This window comes from Giraffa tippelskirchi, chromosome 1 (genome assembly GCF_054371585.1).
Source record: "Giraffa tippelskirchi isolate mGirTip1 chromosome 1, T2T-mGirTip1v1.2.pri, whole genome shotgun sequence".
Taxonomy (NCBI): Eukaryota; Metazoa; Chordata; class Mammalia; order Artiodactyla; family Giraffidae; genus Giraffa; species Giraffa tippelskirchi.
In genome coordinates, this window is record NC_137275.1 from 97,751,221 (window position 1) to 97,769,602 (window position 18,382).

At 38.3% G+C, this 18,382-nt stretch overlaps 1 protein-coding gene across 26 annotated transcripts in view; it reads right to left on the reverse strand.

Annotated features, from left to right (window-relative positions):
- The window catches only part of CAMK2D (calcium/calmodulin dependent protein kinase II delta), a 314,058-nt gene extending 296,053 nt beyond the window's left edge, over window positions 1–18,005 (reverse strand). For all 26 annotated transcript variants that reach the window (XM_081485129.1, XM_081485067.1, XM_081484940.1 and 23 more), the window contains exons 1-2: window positions 17,824–18,005; window positions 16,119–16,213 (exon numbers count right to left, since the gene is read on the reverse strand). In XM_081485129.1, the coding sequence (XP_081341255.1) occupies window positions 16,119–16,213; window positions 17,824–17,888 (160 nt within the window). In that variant the 5' untranslated portion in view covers window positions 17,889–18,005. The remainder of the gene's footprint in view (window positions 1–16,118; window positions 16,214–17,823) is intronic.
- Window positions 18,006–18,382: the final 377 nt, after the last annotated feature.

Sequence of the window (18,382 nt, forward strand, 5' to 3'; positions counted from 1 at the left end):
TAGAATGACAACTACAAAGGCTTTTGCTTTACCTAGGGTTCTCTGGTGGCTCATATGGTAAAGAATCTGCCTGCAATGTGAGAGACCTGGGTTTGATCCATGGGTCTGGAAGATCCCCTGAAGAAGGGAATGGTTACCCACTCCAGTATTCTTTCCTGGAGAATCCCATGGACAGAGAAGCCTGATGGGCCACAGTCCATGGGTTCACAAAAAGTCAGACACAACTGAGTGACTTAACACTTTGACTTTCAGGGTTGGATTTAAATTCTAGCTATTCTATTCTTACTAGCTGTACAAATTAATGTTTTTTTTAAAAAAGGAAGTGAAACCTTCCCCTTTAAATGTTTAAAAAGTGCCAGCATCTCAGTCGCTTGACCCTGTGGAGCCCTAGGTAGTCTGGGGCCAGATTCAAGGCCATGTTCACTGTACCTGCTAATGATCTACTGCACACTGCTTTGGGAGGACTCCTCACTACAACCCCCAAGGGCCATCTCAAATCTGTTCTCTCAATCTTGCTTCCATTTCTCCTATTGTCAGCTGAACTGCAGCTGTCTGCTCCACTCCCAACATCTTGCTCCTTGAGAAAGAATGTCCTTTCCCCACACACGTCCAACAAACTCCAGGACCCCACCCATACATTTTACCCTCTTTCCTAACATTATGCTTTTCCAGGGATTCTTTTTCCTCTTCCTTCAAATAAGCTTCAGTTCTATTTATCACCAAAGTTAATTCCCTTGACCTGGTTAATCCCTGAAATCACCCCTTGGCATGTGTGTCTGTGTCTCTGTTCCTGTTTTATTAAACCAGCAGGTTTTACATGTTATCTCCATTTATTCTTTAATCCAAAGATATAGCTTTTTTTTCTTTATCCATTTGGGAAATATTTATTATACCACTTATATTTCACACAACATGCTCAGTTACGAGGAGGTAAAGATGAGTAACAGACCAGCCTGACCCTCATGACTGCTTGTTTCACATGACTGAAATTCCGCCATCTGGAAAACCAAGGCCTTTTCTCAGTCTTCATTTCTTTCCATTTCTTTGTAACATCGAACATGACTAGCCATCCCCTCCTTTGCAAAAACTCTCTCCGAGTTCAAAGCACTGCATTTTCCTTTTCTGACATATCCTTTCACTTCTTTTGAACTAATTCTACTTCCTCCTTTCATCTATTAAAACGAAGGTATTCCCCAAACCACAGTCCTAGACTCTCTTCTCTTTCCTTTCTATCTTCTCTCCTTTGTGATCTTTTCCACTAGTATATCTTTTTTTTATCATTATCTCTGGGCAGACAAGTCACAAATAGCAGCTAAATTGATTACTGCAGTTTATTATAGATTAAAAACAAACAAGCAAACAAACAAAATAAAACAAGGTTTGGAGAGGTTAGGAAGTTCACCCAAGATCACAAGAACTCAGAAGTGGTAAAGACAAGTCGTGAACCTTGGCAGTCTGATTTCAGAGCAGATGCTCTTAACCTATAGAGTACACTGCACTGCTTCCTGTGGCTCTTTCTCAAGGACCCCCCTCAATTTTCAATGGTTCTTTAGGTATTTCTACCTGAATATAGATTGAGGGCTTACAGGTGGCACTAGTGGTAAAGAACCCACCTGCCAGTGCAGCAGACGGAAGAGATGTGGGTTCCATCCCTGGGTCAGGAAGATCCCCTGGAGGAAGGCATGGCAAACCCACTCCAATATTCTTGCCTGGAGAATCCCATGGACAGAGGAGCCTGGTGGGCTACAGTCCAAGGGTTGCACAGTCAGACGTGACTGACGTGATTTTATCACACACGCACAGATTAAACACATGTCAACTCATCATCGTCCTTCATCAAAATCAGTCCTTGATTTTCTCAATTTGCTTTATGAAAATTATAATTTTCCCCACGATTCAACTTGAAACCCCAGTCAGCCTTATCCTTTATTATCTTAAGGTTTCAGAATTTCAGTATCTTATACTCTATGGTAATCCATCCTGCTTACTCACTGCTGCCATGTAATGTCTTAGACCCCCTCTTTAAAGTGTCTCCGTTGTATTTTAGACAATGTTATCAACTTGGCAGTCAGAGACCTTCATGTTTTCAAACTTTTTTTCCCTAATATCCCACAGATCCTCTATCTTTTGACCAAGCATTACATGACTTTCTGCATCTGTGTCCTTTATCCTTCTTCCTTTCTTCCATCCATCTATCTTAATTTCCACTTCCTCAATGTTACTTCTCCTGCTTCCACAACTAAATGTCACTATAGGTACAATGAGTATACTACATTCTGCTGCTACTTATCTTCCTCTCTTCTATAATCGTGTGTATCTCCTATTCTCCAAACCAAGCTCTAAGTTTTTTTTGTGGGAACTGAGCATATTCTGTTATTTTCATGCCGCCTACAGTTTGCTTTTTGCAGGCATAACAAATGGTTCTCCTCTCACATCTTGTAGAGAAAATGCTAACCTTGCTTTCTTTTGTCACCAATAATATTATACAGGCTATCGTATTCCTCATTATTAAGTGTTAAGCTCCCAAAGGTACAAAGCCATACAGAGGAAAAGAGGCAGACTTTACTTTCCTGGGGATAAAGCAGGGTATGTGTATGTGCTCAGTCACCCAGTTGTGTCTGACCCTTTGCAACCCCACAGGCTCCTCTGTCCATGAGATTCTTCAGGCAAGAATATTGGACTGGGTTGCCATTTCCTCCTGAGGGGATCTTCCCCACCCAGGGATTGAACTCGTGTCTCCTGTACTGCAGACAGATTCTTTACCATTAAGCCACCGGGGAAGCCCAAAGCGGATATAAAATGTTTTAATGATAGAACATTTTTATAAGAATTAGGGCTATTGACTCAGAAAATGAAAGTCTCTCAGTTGTATCCGATTCATTGTGACCCCATGGACTATACAGTCCATGGAATTCTTCAGGCCAGAAAACTGCAGTGGGTAGCCTTTCCCTTCTCCAGGGGATCTTCCCAACCCAGGGATCGAACCCAGGTCTCCCACATTACAGGTGGATTTTTTACCAGCTGAGCCACAAGGGAAGCCCAGAAATACTGGAGTGGGTAACCTATTCCTTCTGCAGATCTTCCCAACCCAGGAATTGAACTGGGGTCTCCTGCATTGCAGGTGGATTCTTTACCAACTGAGCTATCAGGGAAGCCCATTGACTCAGAGACCTAGCCAAATTCCCGTCTAGGTAATTCACTCCTTGCTCCCTAGATCCCTCTGCTATTTCAGCTGAGTATGCTGGCTCCTCCACTCCTAGCCCGGGTGGGAATGTGATGCGCTCTGAGAAACAGTTGCAACATGCCACCCAGGAGGACAGGTCTCACAGAACTAGGCACAAGAATCCCGAGGGTCCCTTATGCACACCGTAGTAGTACTGTGGGACCTAGTTAGGGAATGTCTGAAATCCCAGAATGAGAGAGGCTAAATAAGCATTGGTATGAGCCACAAGAATTTTTCAAAAGACATTTCTCACTTTCCTCCACCCTTCCTCCCCCAAAGCTTGCTACAGACAGTATCAATGAAACACTTACACCCAGGATGGAGGAGAAATTATCCTCTCAAAGCTAAGTGCTATTTTTAAAACCCACCCTTTGTGTGTTCACTGTTTATTTCTAACCCTGGTATCTCTAAATTTGGATTTAGTTGGTTTAGATTAAACATAAAGTCTCTACCTAAAATAGTCTCCTACCTAAAATACTTTCTCAAAGTTTGTAAAAGGTCAACACATACTTATTTCATTTTATAACATCATTATTACTTTAAAAGATCAAGTATCTCAGTGATACTTTAGCCATGGATGGCATCACCGACTCGATGGACATGGGTTTGGGTAAACTCCGGGAGTTGGTGATGGACAGGGAGGCCTGGCGTGCTGCGATTCATGGGGTCGCAAAGAGTAGGACACGACTGAGCGACTGAACTGAACTGAACTGTCCATGCCTGAAGCACTTTCTCTTTACAATGTCACTGGCAGATTATATATACTGTGACTATGAGCACTAAATAGAGCACACAGTGCTATAAGTAATCCAATAATTGGTTCTCTGTCAAGATGAGACATATATTTTCTTTCAAATAGACTTAAGGTTAACAATTTTTATTTCACCTGTTCCTGATCATAAATACTTAAGGAGCAGGGGGCAAAGTCAATCCGAAGAATATTTTTTCCTAAAGATAATTATGTGCAAAGCACATAAATATTAGTGAAAGTAGGTCTTAATCCTATTTACACAGGAGTCAAGTAACACTCTGACACTTTTTTCCTTCTCTAATTCTATTAGAAAGAAAACTGGCCAGAAATCAGGAGCTCTATGCTCAGATAACAGGAGTAGACTTTGACCTTGAAATCCTGCTGACAATCTGGAATTAGGATTTTTCCCACCCTACTTTCTATACCAACCTTGAGTCACTGCTTTTGAAGTCAAAGAAGGCTTCCTCCTTGACAAAGCTCCTATGTCAACACAAAAAAATTCTACTCTAAATTATACACACACACACACAGATATACACACTGAGTAAAACATATTATCCCCCTTAAGCAAGTAATATAGTACTTAAAACAAAATTGGAGAGATCTTACAAATTAAAATGTTTTATAGATGCTAGGTTCCCTGTAATAATAGGGGGAAAATATTGCAAGGTTAAGCATAGCTAGAGAGGTTAATAAGCACTTTAAGTTATCTTAATAAATGTGAGTTTTTTTCCATTACGTAAATGAAGGGAATAAATGAGTATTTTCCAGCCATCAGCTTGTGCTGAATTATATATCGTATCAGAATTAATCTAATTTTGAGCTTTTCTTGAAACAATATAATGTATACAAATTTAACAGCTAAAAATTCTGGGTCTCTAAATATGTATTCATTTACCATGATACGATATAGTTTTAGAAGTTATTTATTCATTCATTTGTTCAATAAATATGTGTGAAGGGTGCCAGGCACTATTCTAGACACTGGAAATTCAGGCAGTGAATAATGTCAATACCACTTTTAGACACCTTACTTACCTTTGGTTTTAAACCAAAACCTACATTTTTTAAACAATTATCAATCCAATATCACAACTGCAGAAACTATCTAGCTTTTCTTGTTCATAAACACAAATGGGATTACCTAGGGCACTTTTAATACTGGTTAACTTTTTAAAAAATCCACTCTAATTATCCTCCTGTCCTTTTTCTTTTACTTACTTTTTTTTTTTTTTTTTTGGTATTTGCCCCAAAGCTACATAAAACAAAATATAAGGTAGATAAGAAGTTGTTATTCCTCTCTTATCAGCTGTTCATACCTAATGACTCAGGGCTGTAAAATCCCAGAAATCCACCTTACTTACCCACAGATTTTGTTGCACTTAAATGATTCACTGAAAGAAAAAAATTGCATCTCTTTCAACAGTTTTTGCATGCTTTCAGGAAACTTTATAAACAGTAAGTTGATCACTCACAGTTAAAAAATATTTATCTACTTTCCAGTTCTCTCTTCATTAGCACTTACTGATTTCCTTGTTTCTCAGTATTGTATCTTTTCTATCCCTCTTTAAATTCAAAAGCGGTCATTTTCATTATCCAGTTCAAGATCACCTCCTCTGAAGTTCTCCCTTTCCTTTCAAACAGCAGTTACCTCCTTACACCCCAGACTGAGTAAACACTTGCATTGTGACACTTATCAACATGCCTTGGTAACATATTTGACTCCACATCTATTTCCCCTTGAAATGAAGGGCCTTATCTTTGTATCTTTGTTCATCTAGCAGGGGGTGTGGAACAAGGTAACTGTTCTTTTGCTACACTGAAATTAAGAATCATGTTCCCCAAAATTCACAGCTAACAAACTTAAGTATTATTGGCAGAAATGTACAAAGCTTGGAGAATGCAATCTGGCAACATTTATCAAGAATTTTGATAATTTGATAATTCTAACTCATTAGTTCTCCTTTATGGATACTCTCGAAGAAAAGAATTAAAAACATGAAAAAGTTTTACAAAACAACATTTACTATTGTCATTTATCATAGCAAAGAATAATAAAAAAAAAAAAAAACAGCAATACTAAACTGGTGTTTTACTTAGTGAAGTGTCATTCAAAGGATTTCTAGTCACATAGGGAAACTTGATAAAATTAAGTCAAAAGACAGGACAAAAAATTGTGTATTTAAGTCCAGTATTCAGACAAATTAAGAAAAAAAGAAAGGAAACAAAATCTTTACAATAATGCTTGGGATAACTTAACTTTGAATGTGTCTTCTTTCTGTTTTTCTCTATTTCCCTGATTCAGTAACATTTTTATAATATTTTAAAATATTTTTATCTAAATTGATAACAAATAATAAAAACTGGATTTCAGAGGTTTATCCAAAGTGTACAAGTTTCTCTGCAACAAATATGATCTTTATAATCTTTATATATATAAATCTTTGATATAAAAGCATATATAATTTGTTTTACTAAAATAAAAAATTCATCATAAATAATTTCTACAAAATGGCCAGAATGTTCAGCTGAATTTCACAAATCACTTCTGCCACACCTGACCTTTAAACTGCCATTTAAAAATATGATGAAAATGCTTTCATGAAAAGAACATATTTTCTAAAATATATAACAAAATTATAAAGTTATAGAATTGTGAAACTCCCAATTTCCTGTTACATATCACACAAGAGAAAGTTCCCTGAAGAGGAAACACAAATAAAAAGCTTTAAGATGTGTTCCCTTTTCTAATATTGACACAAGTACACTTCCCAGTCCTTGAACCAAGTTTCAGAACTGACAGACACTGTGGCCTCTAATTGCCTTTACTAAAATATCCAATAGTCACTCTAAGCAAATGATATCCATGATTCACATATCCAAAACTCTATAAAATATCACCAAAATGCCTTTTGAAGTGAGCTCTGTTAAAAGATAAGTGAAAAAGTAACTACCTTTGGAGAATGAATCAAAAATTTCAAACCCATTTTTAAAATTTAATAATGACATGAATCTGGCATTACTGAAGAGGTACTGATGGACACACAATGAAAATGTTACCCCGTATTATCACTTAACATGGTTAAAAACAGAAAATGCAGTAAGAATTTGTACATAGTTGCCTCAAAATTTATGGAATTATACAAAACTCCAATGAAGGATAATCTGTCATCTGAAAACTAATGGAATAATTAGAAAAATGTGAATAACTGGGAGTTAATTCATTCAGTTAATGAATGCCACCTGACATGAAGCCTCGGGTAAATTTTCATTTATTTCATATGTTACAGTCTTTGTTAATCATAGGTCTATTTCAAGAGACAGAATCTTATTTTTCACCCATTCGGCTGTTCACTTATTCAACATTTACAAGTATATTCAATATTGTAATTACTGCGCTAGGCACAGATTCAAAGATAAGTTTTAAAATGTCCACCAAATGCTTGAAAGTTACAACATAAACAACCACAATATAAAGGGAGAAGTGTGACAGGCTCCTAAAGAAACATGAAAAAGCTATTCAGAGGATGAGAAAAATAACCACATCTGTCTAGAGAAGCAAAGGAGGAGAGGAGAAGTCAGAGACAGCTTCACAGAGGAGGCAATGCCTGAACTGGGTCTTAAAGGAGAGAGGATTTCAACAGTATCAGGTGTCCTCACTGCATCTCCAGGGTAGACCAGGACTCTCTCTTTCTTTGAACAGACTGCTTTACTCTGCCTAGCCAACCATTTCTCCCTTTTCTGTCAGGCTCACTTATCATTCCAAACACGATGTCACCCATAAATCTCTTTAGGAAATCTGTGATACCAATCACCTCCAACCTGTATCTATTATACACTGAAGGCCCTGTGAATACCTCTAGTACAGCCCTTAAGTGCTACAGGCACTATATTAATCAAATTAAATTCTTTGCGACCTGTGGACTATAGCCCACCAGGCTCCTCTATCCATGAGATTTCCCAGGCAAGAAAATTGGAGTGGGTTGCCATTTCCTTCATTCCTTTATACTATTTGTGGGTTCGAACCCTAGGTTGGGAAGATCCTCTGAAGGGAATGGCAACCCACTCCAGTATTCTTGCCTGGAGAATCCCATGGACAGAGGAATCTCAGTTCAGTTCAGTCACTTAGTCGTGTCCGACTCTTTGCGACCCCATGGACTGCAGCACGCCAGGCCTCCCTGTCCATCACCAACTCTCAGAGCTTACTCAAACTCATGTCCATCAAGTCGGTGATGACATCCAATAATCTCATCCTCTGTCACCCCTTCTTCTCCTGCCCTCAATCTTTCCCAGCATCAGGGTCTTTCCAATGAGTCAGTTCTTCACAACAGGTAGCCTAAGTATTGAAGTTTCAGTTTTAGCATCAGTCCTGCCAATGAATATTCAGGACTGATTTCCTGTAGGATGGACTGGTTGGATCTCCTTGCAGTCCAAGGGACTCTCAAGAGTCTTCTCCAACACGACAGTTCAAAAGCATCAATTCTTCAGTGCTCAGCTTTCTTTATAGTCTAACTCTCACATCCATACTACTGGAAAAACCATAGCTTTGACTAGACAGACCTTTGTTGGCAGAAGTGTCTCTGCTTTTTAATATGCTGTCTAGGTCAGTCATAGCTTTTCTTCCAACGCACCACTGTCTTTTAATTTCATGGCTGCACTCATCATCTGCAGTGATTTTGGAGCCCAAGAATATACAGTCTGTCACTGTTTTCACTGTTTCCCCATCTATTTGCCGTGAAGTAATGGGACCGGATGCCATGATCTTAGTTGTCTGAATGTTGAGCTTTAAGCCAACTTTTTCACTCTCCTCTTTCATCAAGAGGCTCTTTAGTTCTTCTTCACTTTCTGCCATAAGGGTGGTGTCATCTGCATATCTGAGGTTATTGATATTTCTCCCAGCAGTCTTGATTCCAGCTTGTGCTTCATCCAGCCCAGCATTTCTCATGATGTACTCTGCATATAAGTTAAATAAGCAGGGTGTCAATATACAGCCTTCACGCATTCTTTTCCCAATCTGGAACCAGTCTGTTGTTCCATGTCCAATTCTAACTGTTGCTTCTCGACCTGCATACAGATTTCTCAGGAGGCAGGAAATGTGGTCTGGTATTTCCATCTCTTTAAGAATTTTCCACAGTTTGCGGTGATCCACACAGTCAAAGACGTTGGCATAGTGAATAAAGCACAAGTAGATGTTTTTCTGGAACTCTCTTGCTTTTTTGATGATCCAACAGATGTTGGCAATTTGATCTCTGGTTCCTCTACCTTTTCTAAATCTACCTTGAACATCTGGAAGTTCACAGTTCACATATTGTTGAAGCCTGGCTTAGAGAATTTTGAGTATTACTTTGCTAGCGTGTGAGATGAATGCAATTGTGTGGTAGTTTGAACATTCTTTGGCATTGCCCTTCTTTGGGATTGGAATGAAAACTGATCTTTTCCAATCCTGTGGCCACTGTTGAATTTTCCATATGTACAGCATATTGAGTGCAGCATTTTCACAGCATCATCTTTCAGGATTTGAAATAGCTCCACTAGAATTCCATCATCACCTCCACTAGCTTTGTAGTGATGCTTCCTAAGGCCCCCTTGACTTCGCATTCCAGGATGTCTGGCTCTGAATGGGTGATCACACCATTGTGGTATCTGGGTCATGATGATACTTTTTGTATAGTTCTGTGTATTCTTGCCACCTCTTCTTAATATCTTCTGTCTCTGTTAGGTCCATACCATTTCTGTCCTTTATTGGGCCCATCTTGCCTAGCAGGCTATAATCCATGGGGTCACTAAGAGTTGGACACAACTGAAGCAACTTAGCACACACTACTTGCTATACCTAAGAGTTATTTTTCCAACAATAAAAAATTTAACAGTTTTGTATTTTTCTTTCATTTGCTACACTTCTGTGTGAATTGACACACAGAACAGTGCTGTCCAAGAAGAAACAACGCAAGAAACATCTGTCTTCCATTATTCACTGATCAAACACAATGAGCCAAAGAAGGGGAGAATGCCTTTATGAGCAGGTTTCTCTGGGCTTTGGTTAAGGGATGAGTGCTTTTTTTCAGCAACAAGTAAATCATTTAGAAGAAGTAACCCTAGGAACTCATTGTATATTAAGATATTTCTAATCAGTTAATGTATTAAGTTGGCCAAAGTATCTCATTCTTCTGTAATCACTTTCTACCATTTTAATAAGATTTTTCACTACATTGTTTTTCCTTTCACAAATTAGCATGGGGACGCCTTTTGAAACTTCAATTTGATCTTATGTTACTGCAGTAATTAAAACACTATCTTCTCTCACAAGCTGGAAACCCGAACAGTCAATTCCATACATTGCATTGGAAATATAAAATGTATAAGACATAGTCCTTTTTATAAAGGAATCTGAAGTTTAGTGGGGAGATGAGTCAAGCACATACAGATCAATACAGAAAGGTTTAGCTCTCTGTAACAGCAATGAACAGGATGTGTGATGGCAAGATTCAGGCTTTAAAGAGAGAGAAAATTGGGCTGAAATTCTTGACTGCCATTTAGTAAGAGTAACTCTTAGTAACTACTTATAAACAGAGACAATATTTCCTCTCTAAAGGCTGCAGTGTGGATTAAATAAAATATCTTGTAAATGTATACATGTCATTTAGAAGGTGTTCTTTAAATAACGGCTATAACATTTCTATTAGTTTATTATTATTGTTATTGATTTTGGTAATAATAAGCAAACTCATATGCTGTTAACATGAGACAGTATTAGAAAAGGGGTTCACCTAACTAAAACAAAACAAAAAAATCAATTATAATGGTCTGTGATTGTGTATAAATAACAATGCGTGCTAAGTCACTTCAGTCATGTCTGACTCTTTGCAACCCTATGGACTGTAGCCTGCCAGGCTCCTCTGTCCATGGGATTCTCCAGGCAAGAATACTGGAGTGGGTTGCCATGCCCTTCTCCAGAGGATCTTCTCTAGAGGGGATCTTCCAGGACCCAGGGATCAAACCCACTTCTCTTATGTTTCCTGCATTGGTAGGTGGGTTCTCTATCACTAGCGCCACCTGGGAAGCCCCATAAACAGCAATAGTTGATTTCAAAATCAAAACCAAACAACAGAGCTGTGCTCTCCCTCCTCCAAACCTATCAGTTTCCCTATCCTAAAGAAAGAGGTTATAGCAGATGAAAGGTCTATGAGTTCACCTTAAGAAGTATTTAGATATCTACTTTAACTGGAATCATAACCAGCTATAACCTAAAAATCATAACCTAAAAAATTTCCTACAACAACAATAACTTTTTACTGAGTTTTAACAAAAGTACCATATGAATAAAATAACTTTCATTATAATCAGGTATCTAAACCATTTTGAACACTCTCCAAATTGTTTATTTAGACTTTGGTACTTGAACCCGTCTGCATTATGGTTTTAAATATTTAAATTTATATTATATAAAAGCCTTCCTTCATCTCCCTTGGCAGAAATAATCTTTCCCTCCTTGGAAATTTCACAGCACTTTATTCATGCTAGACTTAAAACACCACTTATGTCTTCTATGTCTATTCATGTAGATGGCCTTATTATTCCTAACATTCTGCCCATTTTAATCATTAAATATTTATCAAATAAAAACATAAAATGAGGTCACCTTTGTGAAGGTGCTTAGTAATCTATAAAGTAATATAAAATACAAAGGTATATTTCAGAGTAAAAATATTTTGCTAAGACTCCATTTAATATATCACAGTACAGTTCACTAAATGATACTATTATAACTTAAAAGCTTTAACACAGCCTTCCATGTAAACCACCAATTAACTAATTGGCAATTAACTAATTGGCAATAATTTATTTAAAAAAACACTGTACACACCATATTCCAATAAATGAGAAGGGTCAGATATCTTAAAAAAAAAAAAAAAATACCAAGCCAGCCCTAGAGACACTAGGAATTGGCCTGCCTCTGTATCAGCCTGAGGAAAAGACTTACAAATTAAGATTCTAGTTAACAAAAGAAGTTAAATGTTCAAGAAAATCCTATTATGTGCTTTATGATAATTCATGATGGAAAAAACTCAAAGTAATTACTATATTTCAATTTTTATATTGAGTTGATATTCTTACTTAGGAACAAAAATGCAGTATTCAGATTTCAGAGCTGAGACCTAATTTTGTGTACATGGTCAAACAGTTCATAAAATCCTGATTCATGTTCTAGTAATATCAATCTAGGAATTAACAAAACCAGCAAAGTCAAAGATCAAAATTACCCACTTGGATTGTATCTGAAATTTTACAGAAATATAAAATGAAACCCCTTTTTAACTTCAGCAATAGAGGTAAAATATACTTGTAATAACATTATTTCAGGCTTCTACTGTACTTTTTAATATTTTACAAAACAATAACATGGTGTATCACAGACTATATAATAAGAAATGATTGCTAAAGATCAAAAAATTCATCAGGAGATGAACGTCAAGAAATCAGTAGTGCCATAAAAAATCGTTTACCACAAGTTTTAAAATGAGAAAATCACATGTACTATTTCTAAAGACATCTAACCATCAGAAGCTTCAATCCGTTGGATTCTCAGACTGCAATCACAGTCCTTCATGGACTTTACATAATCTGACAATGACTTAACAGTTATAAGAACATCAACATACACAAAAAAATCAAAACAGCAAGGCAAATTAGCATTTGTTAACTACTAACCTAATTGATCAAAATAATAATTTCTAATTCTCATCCTAATGAGAAAATTCTATTATCACTTCACTATTTACTAAGACTGTCTTCTTAGTAAATGTTAGCAAGCTAACAAAAAAAATTTTAGGACAGAAGTTACATATAAAATATCAGATGCTTGAAACATATCTATACTATTTTTTCTTCTAAAAACAAGTCAGTTATATTGAAATGTACCTCTCTATCTGATCTGATTGTATAATGAATGCTCTTTGACCATGTTAATGCAAAATGAAAGAAATTCTTCAACACTGAGTCTCCCAAACATGATGTGTGTGACTAACAGCTGACAGGTAATGTGACTGAAACTGTTTGCTCGAAATCCACTAAGATCGAGGCACAGAAAAATGCATAGGTGACAGTATAGCTGGAGGTGTAAATTTGTCCAGGAATGTAGCCAAATTTTTGGCAATTCTCTAATGGTCTTAGATGTACAGACAATGGCCTTTCTTTTACAGCTGTAATGTTACACTTAAAGAACATGGAGTTGGAAGACCTGCTTGGTCTTTGAAACAAATAGGCTTAAAACTGGGATTTACAAAAGGCATGGCATTTCAAATACAAACAAAAATTTGTACAAAAAAATTACATGTCTCACAAAATCTGCCATATGCAACCAAAAAAAAAAAAAACTTTCATTACCTTGGAGTGAAACTGCTATTTTGCATTAAATTCTACATTTCCCCTTAATTAAAATTTTTTTCTGCTGAAGAAATTTTTTAAAATCGTAATCTGGGAAGGGAGTGCTCTGAAAGGAGAATTCATATTCTTAAGCAAGTGCTCTTAGTATACAACCTTACAGACTTCTTTACATCCTGTATTTGCTTCTTAGGAATGAACTAGGAATCTAACTCCTTTACAAACCACTTAACGGTCACATTTGATTCTAGTCACTCTGTACTGAACCCCTCCTACATCCTCGATGGGGTAGAATGTTATAGTAAAAAAAAATGAAAGCATAGTATTTTTCCATTAAGAGTTTATAGCTTGAGTAGAGGTTTAACAAATGTATACATGCATAGGTACAAATATTCTATAAACTAATCAGCATGACAATACAAAATAAATTGAACATTTTGAAGGAAAAGTACAACAATATCTTATAGGTGAGCAGTAACAGGTAAAACTGACACAGCACTTTGCATTTTAGAAGTGATTCTCATAAAATTCACTGAATCCTCAAAACAACCCATGACAGCATATGCGGATTTTTTCCCCCACTTTACTGAAGAACAACCTGAGGTCAAAAAAGTTATGTGACAGAACCAAATTCACATATTGAGTACACTAGTAACAGAGCCAAGATTCAAATTGGGTTCTCACAGCTAAATGAAGGCTGCCAACTAGATTTATAATTTAAATTGTCACAATTTAATTTCATCTTTACAACAACCCAATGAGATAATAGCAGCTAATATTCATGGAAGGCATCTTAAGTCACTTAATTATCACAAAAACCCTATAAAAGAGTTATTACTCAATTTTATGGATGAGAAAAGTGAGGCATATGGAAAGTATGTAAACTGCACAAGATCACATAAATAACAGGTAGAGGAATCATAACTTAAATCCAGGGCATCTAGTTCCAGAGTCACCTTCTTCACCTCATTCTTCAGCAGGTTAAGAAATTTGCTCAAAGTCACAAGAAAATTGCAAAGGGAGAACATGAAGCAGGCATTTTAGCCCTAACTACTTTCCCTAAATATAACTGGAACAATTAAGATCATTAAATCCAGAAGGGACAAGGTAGCTTTGGGGTACACTGTTCTTGAAAGCAGAGTTTGAACAAGTGAGGAACATCAGCAGAAAAGCAGCAAGGAGTTTCAGCAGCCTAGAGAAGCCTTATCTTCCATACGTTTGAAGCAAAAGTAAAATGAAATGTATGTGAGCAGAGACGGGGGTGTTTACCGTCCTGGTGTAGCCAGTATGAAAGGTGGTGGATGAAAAGGGACGATTCTAACTAAGAAATTAGTAAAAATGAAACAGAAGACATTTATTTTAAGAGAAAATTTTAAAGCCACAGAAAGATAGGTGTTGTAACACCTCTAAAAGAACTGATACTCCCACTCTTGCCAAAAGTACCAAGCACACAGGAAGGAATTATATAAGCAATGAAAGAATCTGACTACATTTTTGCATTTTTCTTTTGTACACTAAAGGGTCATGTACAATAGCAACTCCTTTTCACCATTAAAAATCTTCCTGTGGAGTAAAGAGAAGTGGAAAAAGAGAACATAATTGAGCGTAACATGTATCCCATTAGTTCTCCTGTCCTGAATCTAAGGTGTTGGTTACTTGTACACATAAGATGGTCCTCAGACTCATTAAAATCAGGTGAAAAAAATACAAACTTTCACTTAAATAAATAAACTGAAATGTCAACCCAAAGTACACATTAAAAGCAGAATCTGCAACAAAGAGGAGAAAAAAAAAAATCATGGCAGGGACCAGACACAATGATACCAGATACTAGGAAGCAACACTTTTTAGAAGACAAATTAAAGAAGGAAAAGCAACCCTGATGGAATTTCTTTTCTCATTACTTAAATCAGGTCACTGAAATGGGCTTACACTATGGCATTTTCTTCATTTTAATTTCATCAAACCATAAATTCCCATGAAAATATTAATACCTTAGACACGTGCTCACAATAATTGGAATGCCTAAACTTTCAATGTAAGTACTTTTGCGTGAGTTCAACAAAATGAAAAGAAAGCAATGAGACCCCTCCAAGTTTTTTGCTTATGTCAACAGCTATTTTATGAGTATGAATTATCTTTGCAGTTATAAAGCATGTGTAAAATACATTACATGAGTGAGAAGTCTTACTGCAGATGATCAAGTAAAGGTCTAAACTGCACACAGAAACATCACAATCAAGCTGAATTTCCTGGAATATAGCAACCATAAAATGTTCCTCCCAAAGCCATTACTGTTAAATATACCTTAATGAATTAAGTTCAAGTGTAACTACAATTGAAATATATGATTTAACTGAGTTATGACCTATTTTTCCTCTCAAAAGCAAAAGGGAATAATGACAGTTGTGAGACTTACATTTTTCCATTCCAGGGTTTTTTCTGAAAGTTATTTCACAGTGGAGCTAAAGGCAAAATGCACTCAGTGACATTTATTTGCTTTAAAATATAGTTAGTTATGCTATTACCCATAGAAAAGATTTTAATAACAATTTATCAAGTAACAATTGTATTTGGTCACATTTTTAAACTGCACAAACCAAGAAGCACTCAGGAAGGAAATAATCTCAAAACGTATATGATACCTACAGCTACAATTATAACTAAATGACTTATTTACACAGAACACAACCAACATACAACAGAACCAACAACCAACATGACAAATGCACAATCAACATATATGTGGTTGAAAATACCCACCCCTAGCAGAAAGCTTTTTGGTGTTGATAATTTTGGCAGCATATTCTTGTCCAGTAGGGATTTTCATACATCTTCTCACCACTGAGAATGCCCCCCTGAAAACCAATAATTAGCAGGTCATCAATATAATCAGCTTGATATTCTATTAAAAACTTACATCTGAGTATTTTTATTGAATTTAGTGAATTGTCAAATATCAGTGCACCATATAGTAACATCTAGAAAATGAACAATTCTTCCTGGAAACTCAGACCTTCTTTAACGTTGAAGAACAAAAATAAATTTTACTTAACTGGGAGCACACATTATTAATCAACAAAAGAAAGGAACTGCCAATTATAACGACTCTTGTTTGCACATGAAATTTGAAAACATTTTACAATTCACAGTCACACAGCACCAAATGCTCTGAGAAAAAAATCCTGCAAAGAGCTGAAGAGGAGCAGCAAAAATCTGCTGCCTATTTATTTTGGTAGAAAAAAAAATTAATGTGGCTCCAAGTAAGTAAATATGGCGATTGTTTTCATTAAAATAAATCTTAGGGACATTTGTGTGTGGTTTAACAAATCCTGCTGTGGTGATTTCTCTCTGCCCTGTTTTGGGCTGGGGGAGGGGAGAGATTTGAATTAAGCTGCTCTTCCGACATATTCTCCATGTTTTAACAGCAGACAACATAAATATATAAAGATACGATCTTCACTACATTTAAAAGATATTTACACGTCCTTTAATTCAACTGTAGAAAACAACATACACATAAATGCACCTCTTAAGTAATGTTCGAAATTAGCCATAGAGGAACTGGGGTTGGGTTTGATGCTACATAAATTAACGTTCACGGCTCGGCCCCTTAGGTTCCTTTGCACAGGTTCTCAGTAGGTCTCCTGTCTCTTTCCTTAACATCGCCAAGTAGTCCTGTCGGTCAGGTGTAGAAGGTCGTTTTTAAGCAACATACAACGTTAGGTTACCCCTGGGAAACACTCTCCCGGTCTCCAGAGAGCTTTTCCACTGCCTGTGTAAATAAATCCTCCCCGAAAACTCGAAGATGTTCACGTAAATCTTAGGAAGGGTGATGATAAGCGAGTAATCTAGTGCAAGGAATAACAGTGGATATGGGACAGGGGGTCGAGTTCCTTTGGGAGGTCTTTTCCTGGACAGAACAACTACTGGATGCGAAACAGACTCTACGCCAAGTTGAACTTTCGGCATCAATAAATATGGCACCGTCTGGAGCAGTGAGTTCTCATCTGAACGTGGGTCGTATGGCTGACTCGCCGGCGAACCCGGCGGCATCTCTATTTACAGAAAACGTGATCTATGTAGCATTTTACATGGGTTCTTGTTTCCTCTCCATACACACACGCGCGCGCGCGCGCGCGCTCGCACACTTCTCAGGATGACAGCTACAACTGCAGGGATCGTAAATCCACTAAGTCTCTAGTGCAGGAGGGTGGGGGAGCGGGAGAAGGTGGGCTAAGGATTATCAGAAAGGGGCCACAGCCGGGGTGGAAGGGCTTTCCCCTTCGTCGTCCCCTCCTCTTACTAAGACAACACCTTCCTCCAAGCCGACACACCGGGGGCCCTCCTTCCTCTCCTCCCGTCTCCCCAACTCCCTCGCCCCACGCGGGAAGCCCGTGGGTCGGGGGTAACGCGACCCGCCCTCTGCTGGGAAGGGGACGTGCGAGTGCCCGGCAAAGGCGCTTACTTTCCGAGCTCCTCGAAAAGCTGATACTCGTCCGTGAACCTGGTGCAGGTTGTAGTCGAAGCCATCCTCGGTCCGGGCTGTCCCCCTGGCTGGGAGCGCTGCGGACCAGACGAGTGCAGACGCGCGGCTTCCCCGGGACTCGCCCCGCGGCGCTCTCACCCAGGGCCGCCCTCACTTTCCTCGTCCGAAAGTAGCTCGCCGGCGAGGGAGTGTGCGCAGGGGCGGGGCGGGAGGGGAGATGACCAGAGAGGGTGGCGTGGGGTCTCCTCCCTGCTGTCCGCCGATCCTCCTCCTCCTCCTCCGGGCCTCGCTTCCTTCTTCTCCCGACGCTCCCCCCAACCCCTTTCTAGCCCCTCTCCCCAGATGCAGGCGCAAAGTACTCAAGAAGAGGGGCCGGGAAATGGAAAACAGCCGGGCACGCGGAGAGAGGCGAGCAGTTGCGAAACGATCCGCACCGGGGCAGGAGGGGTAGAGGCGGAGGGGAGGGAGCCCGAGGGGGCGGAGGCCGCGGAGCCGGGAGCGGACAGCGCGAGCCCAGCTGCAGCTGTCAGCAGGCGCG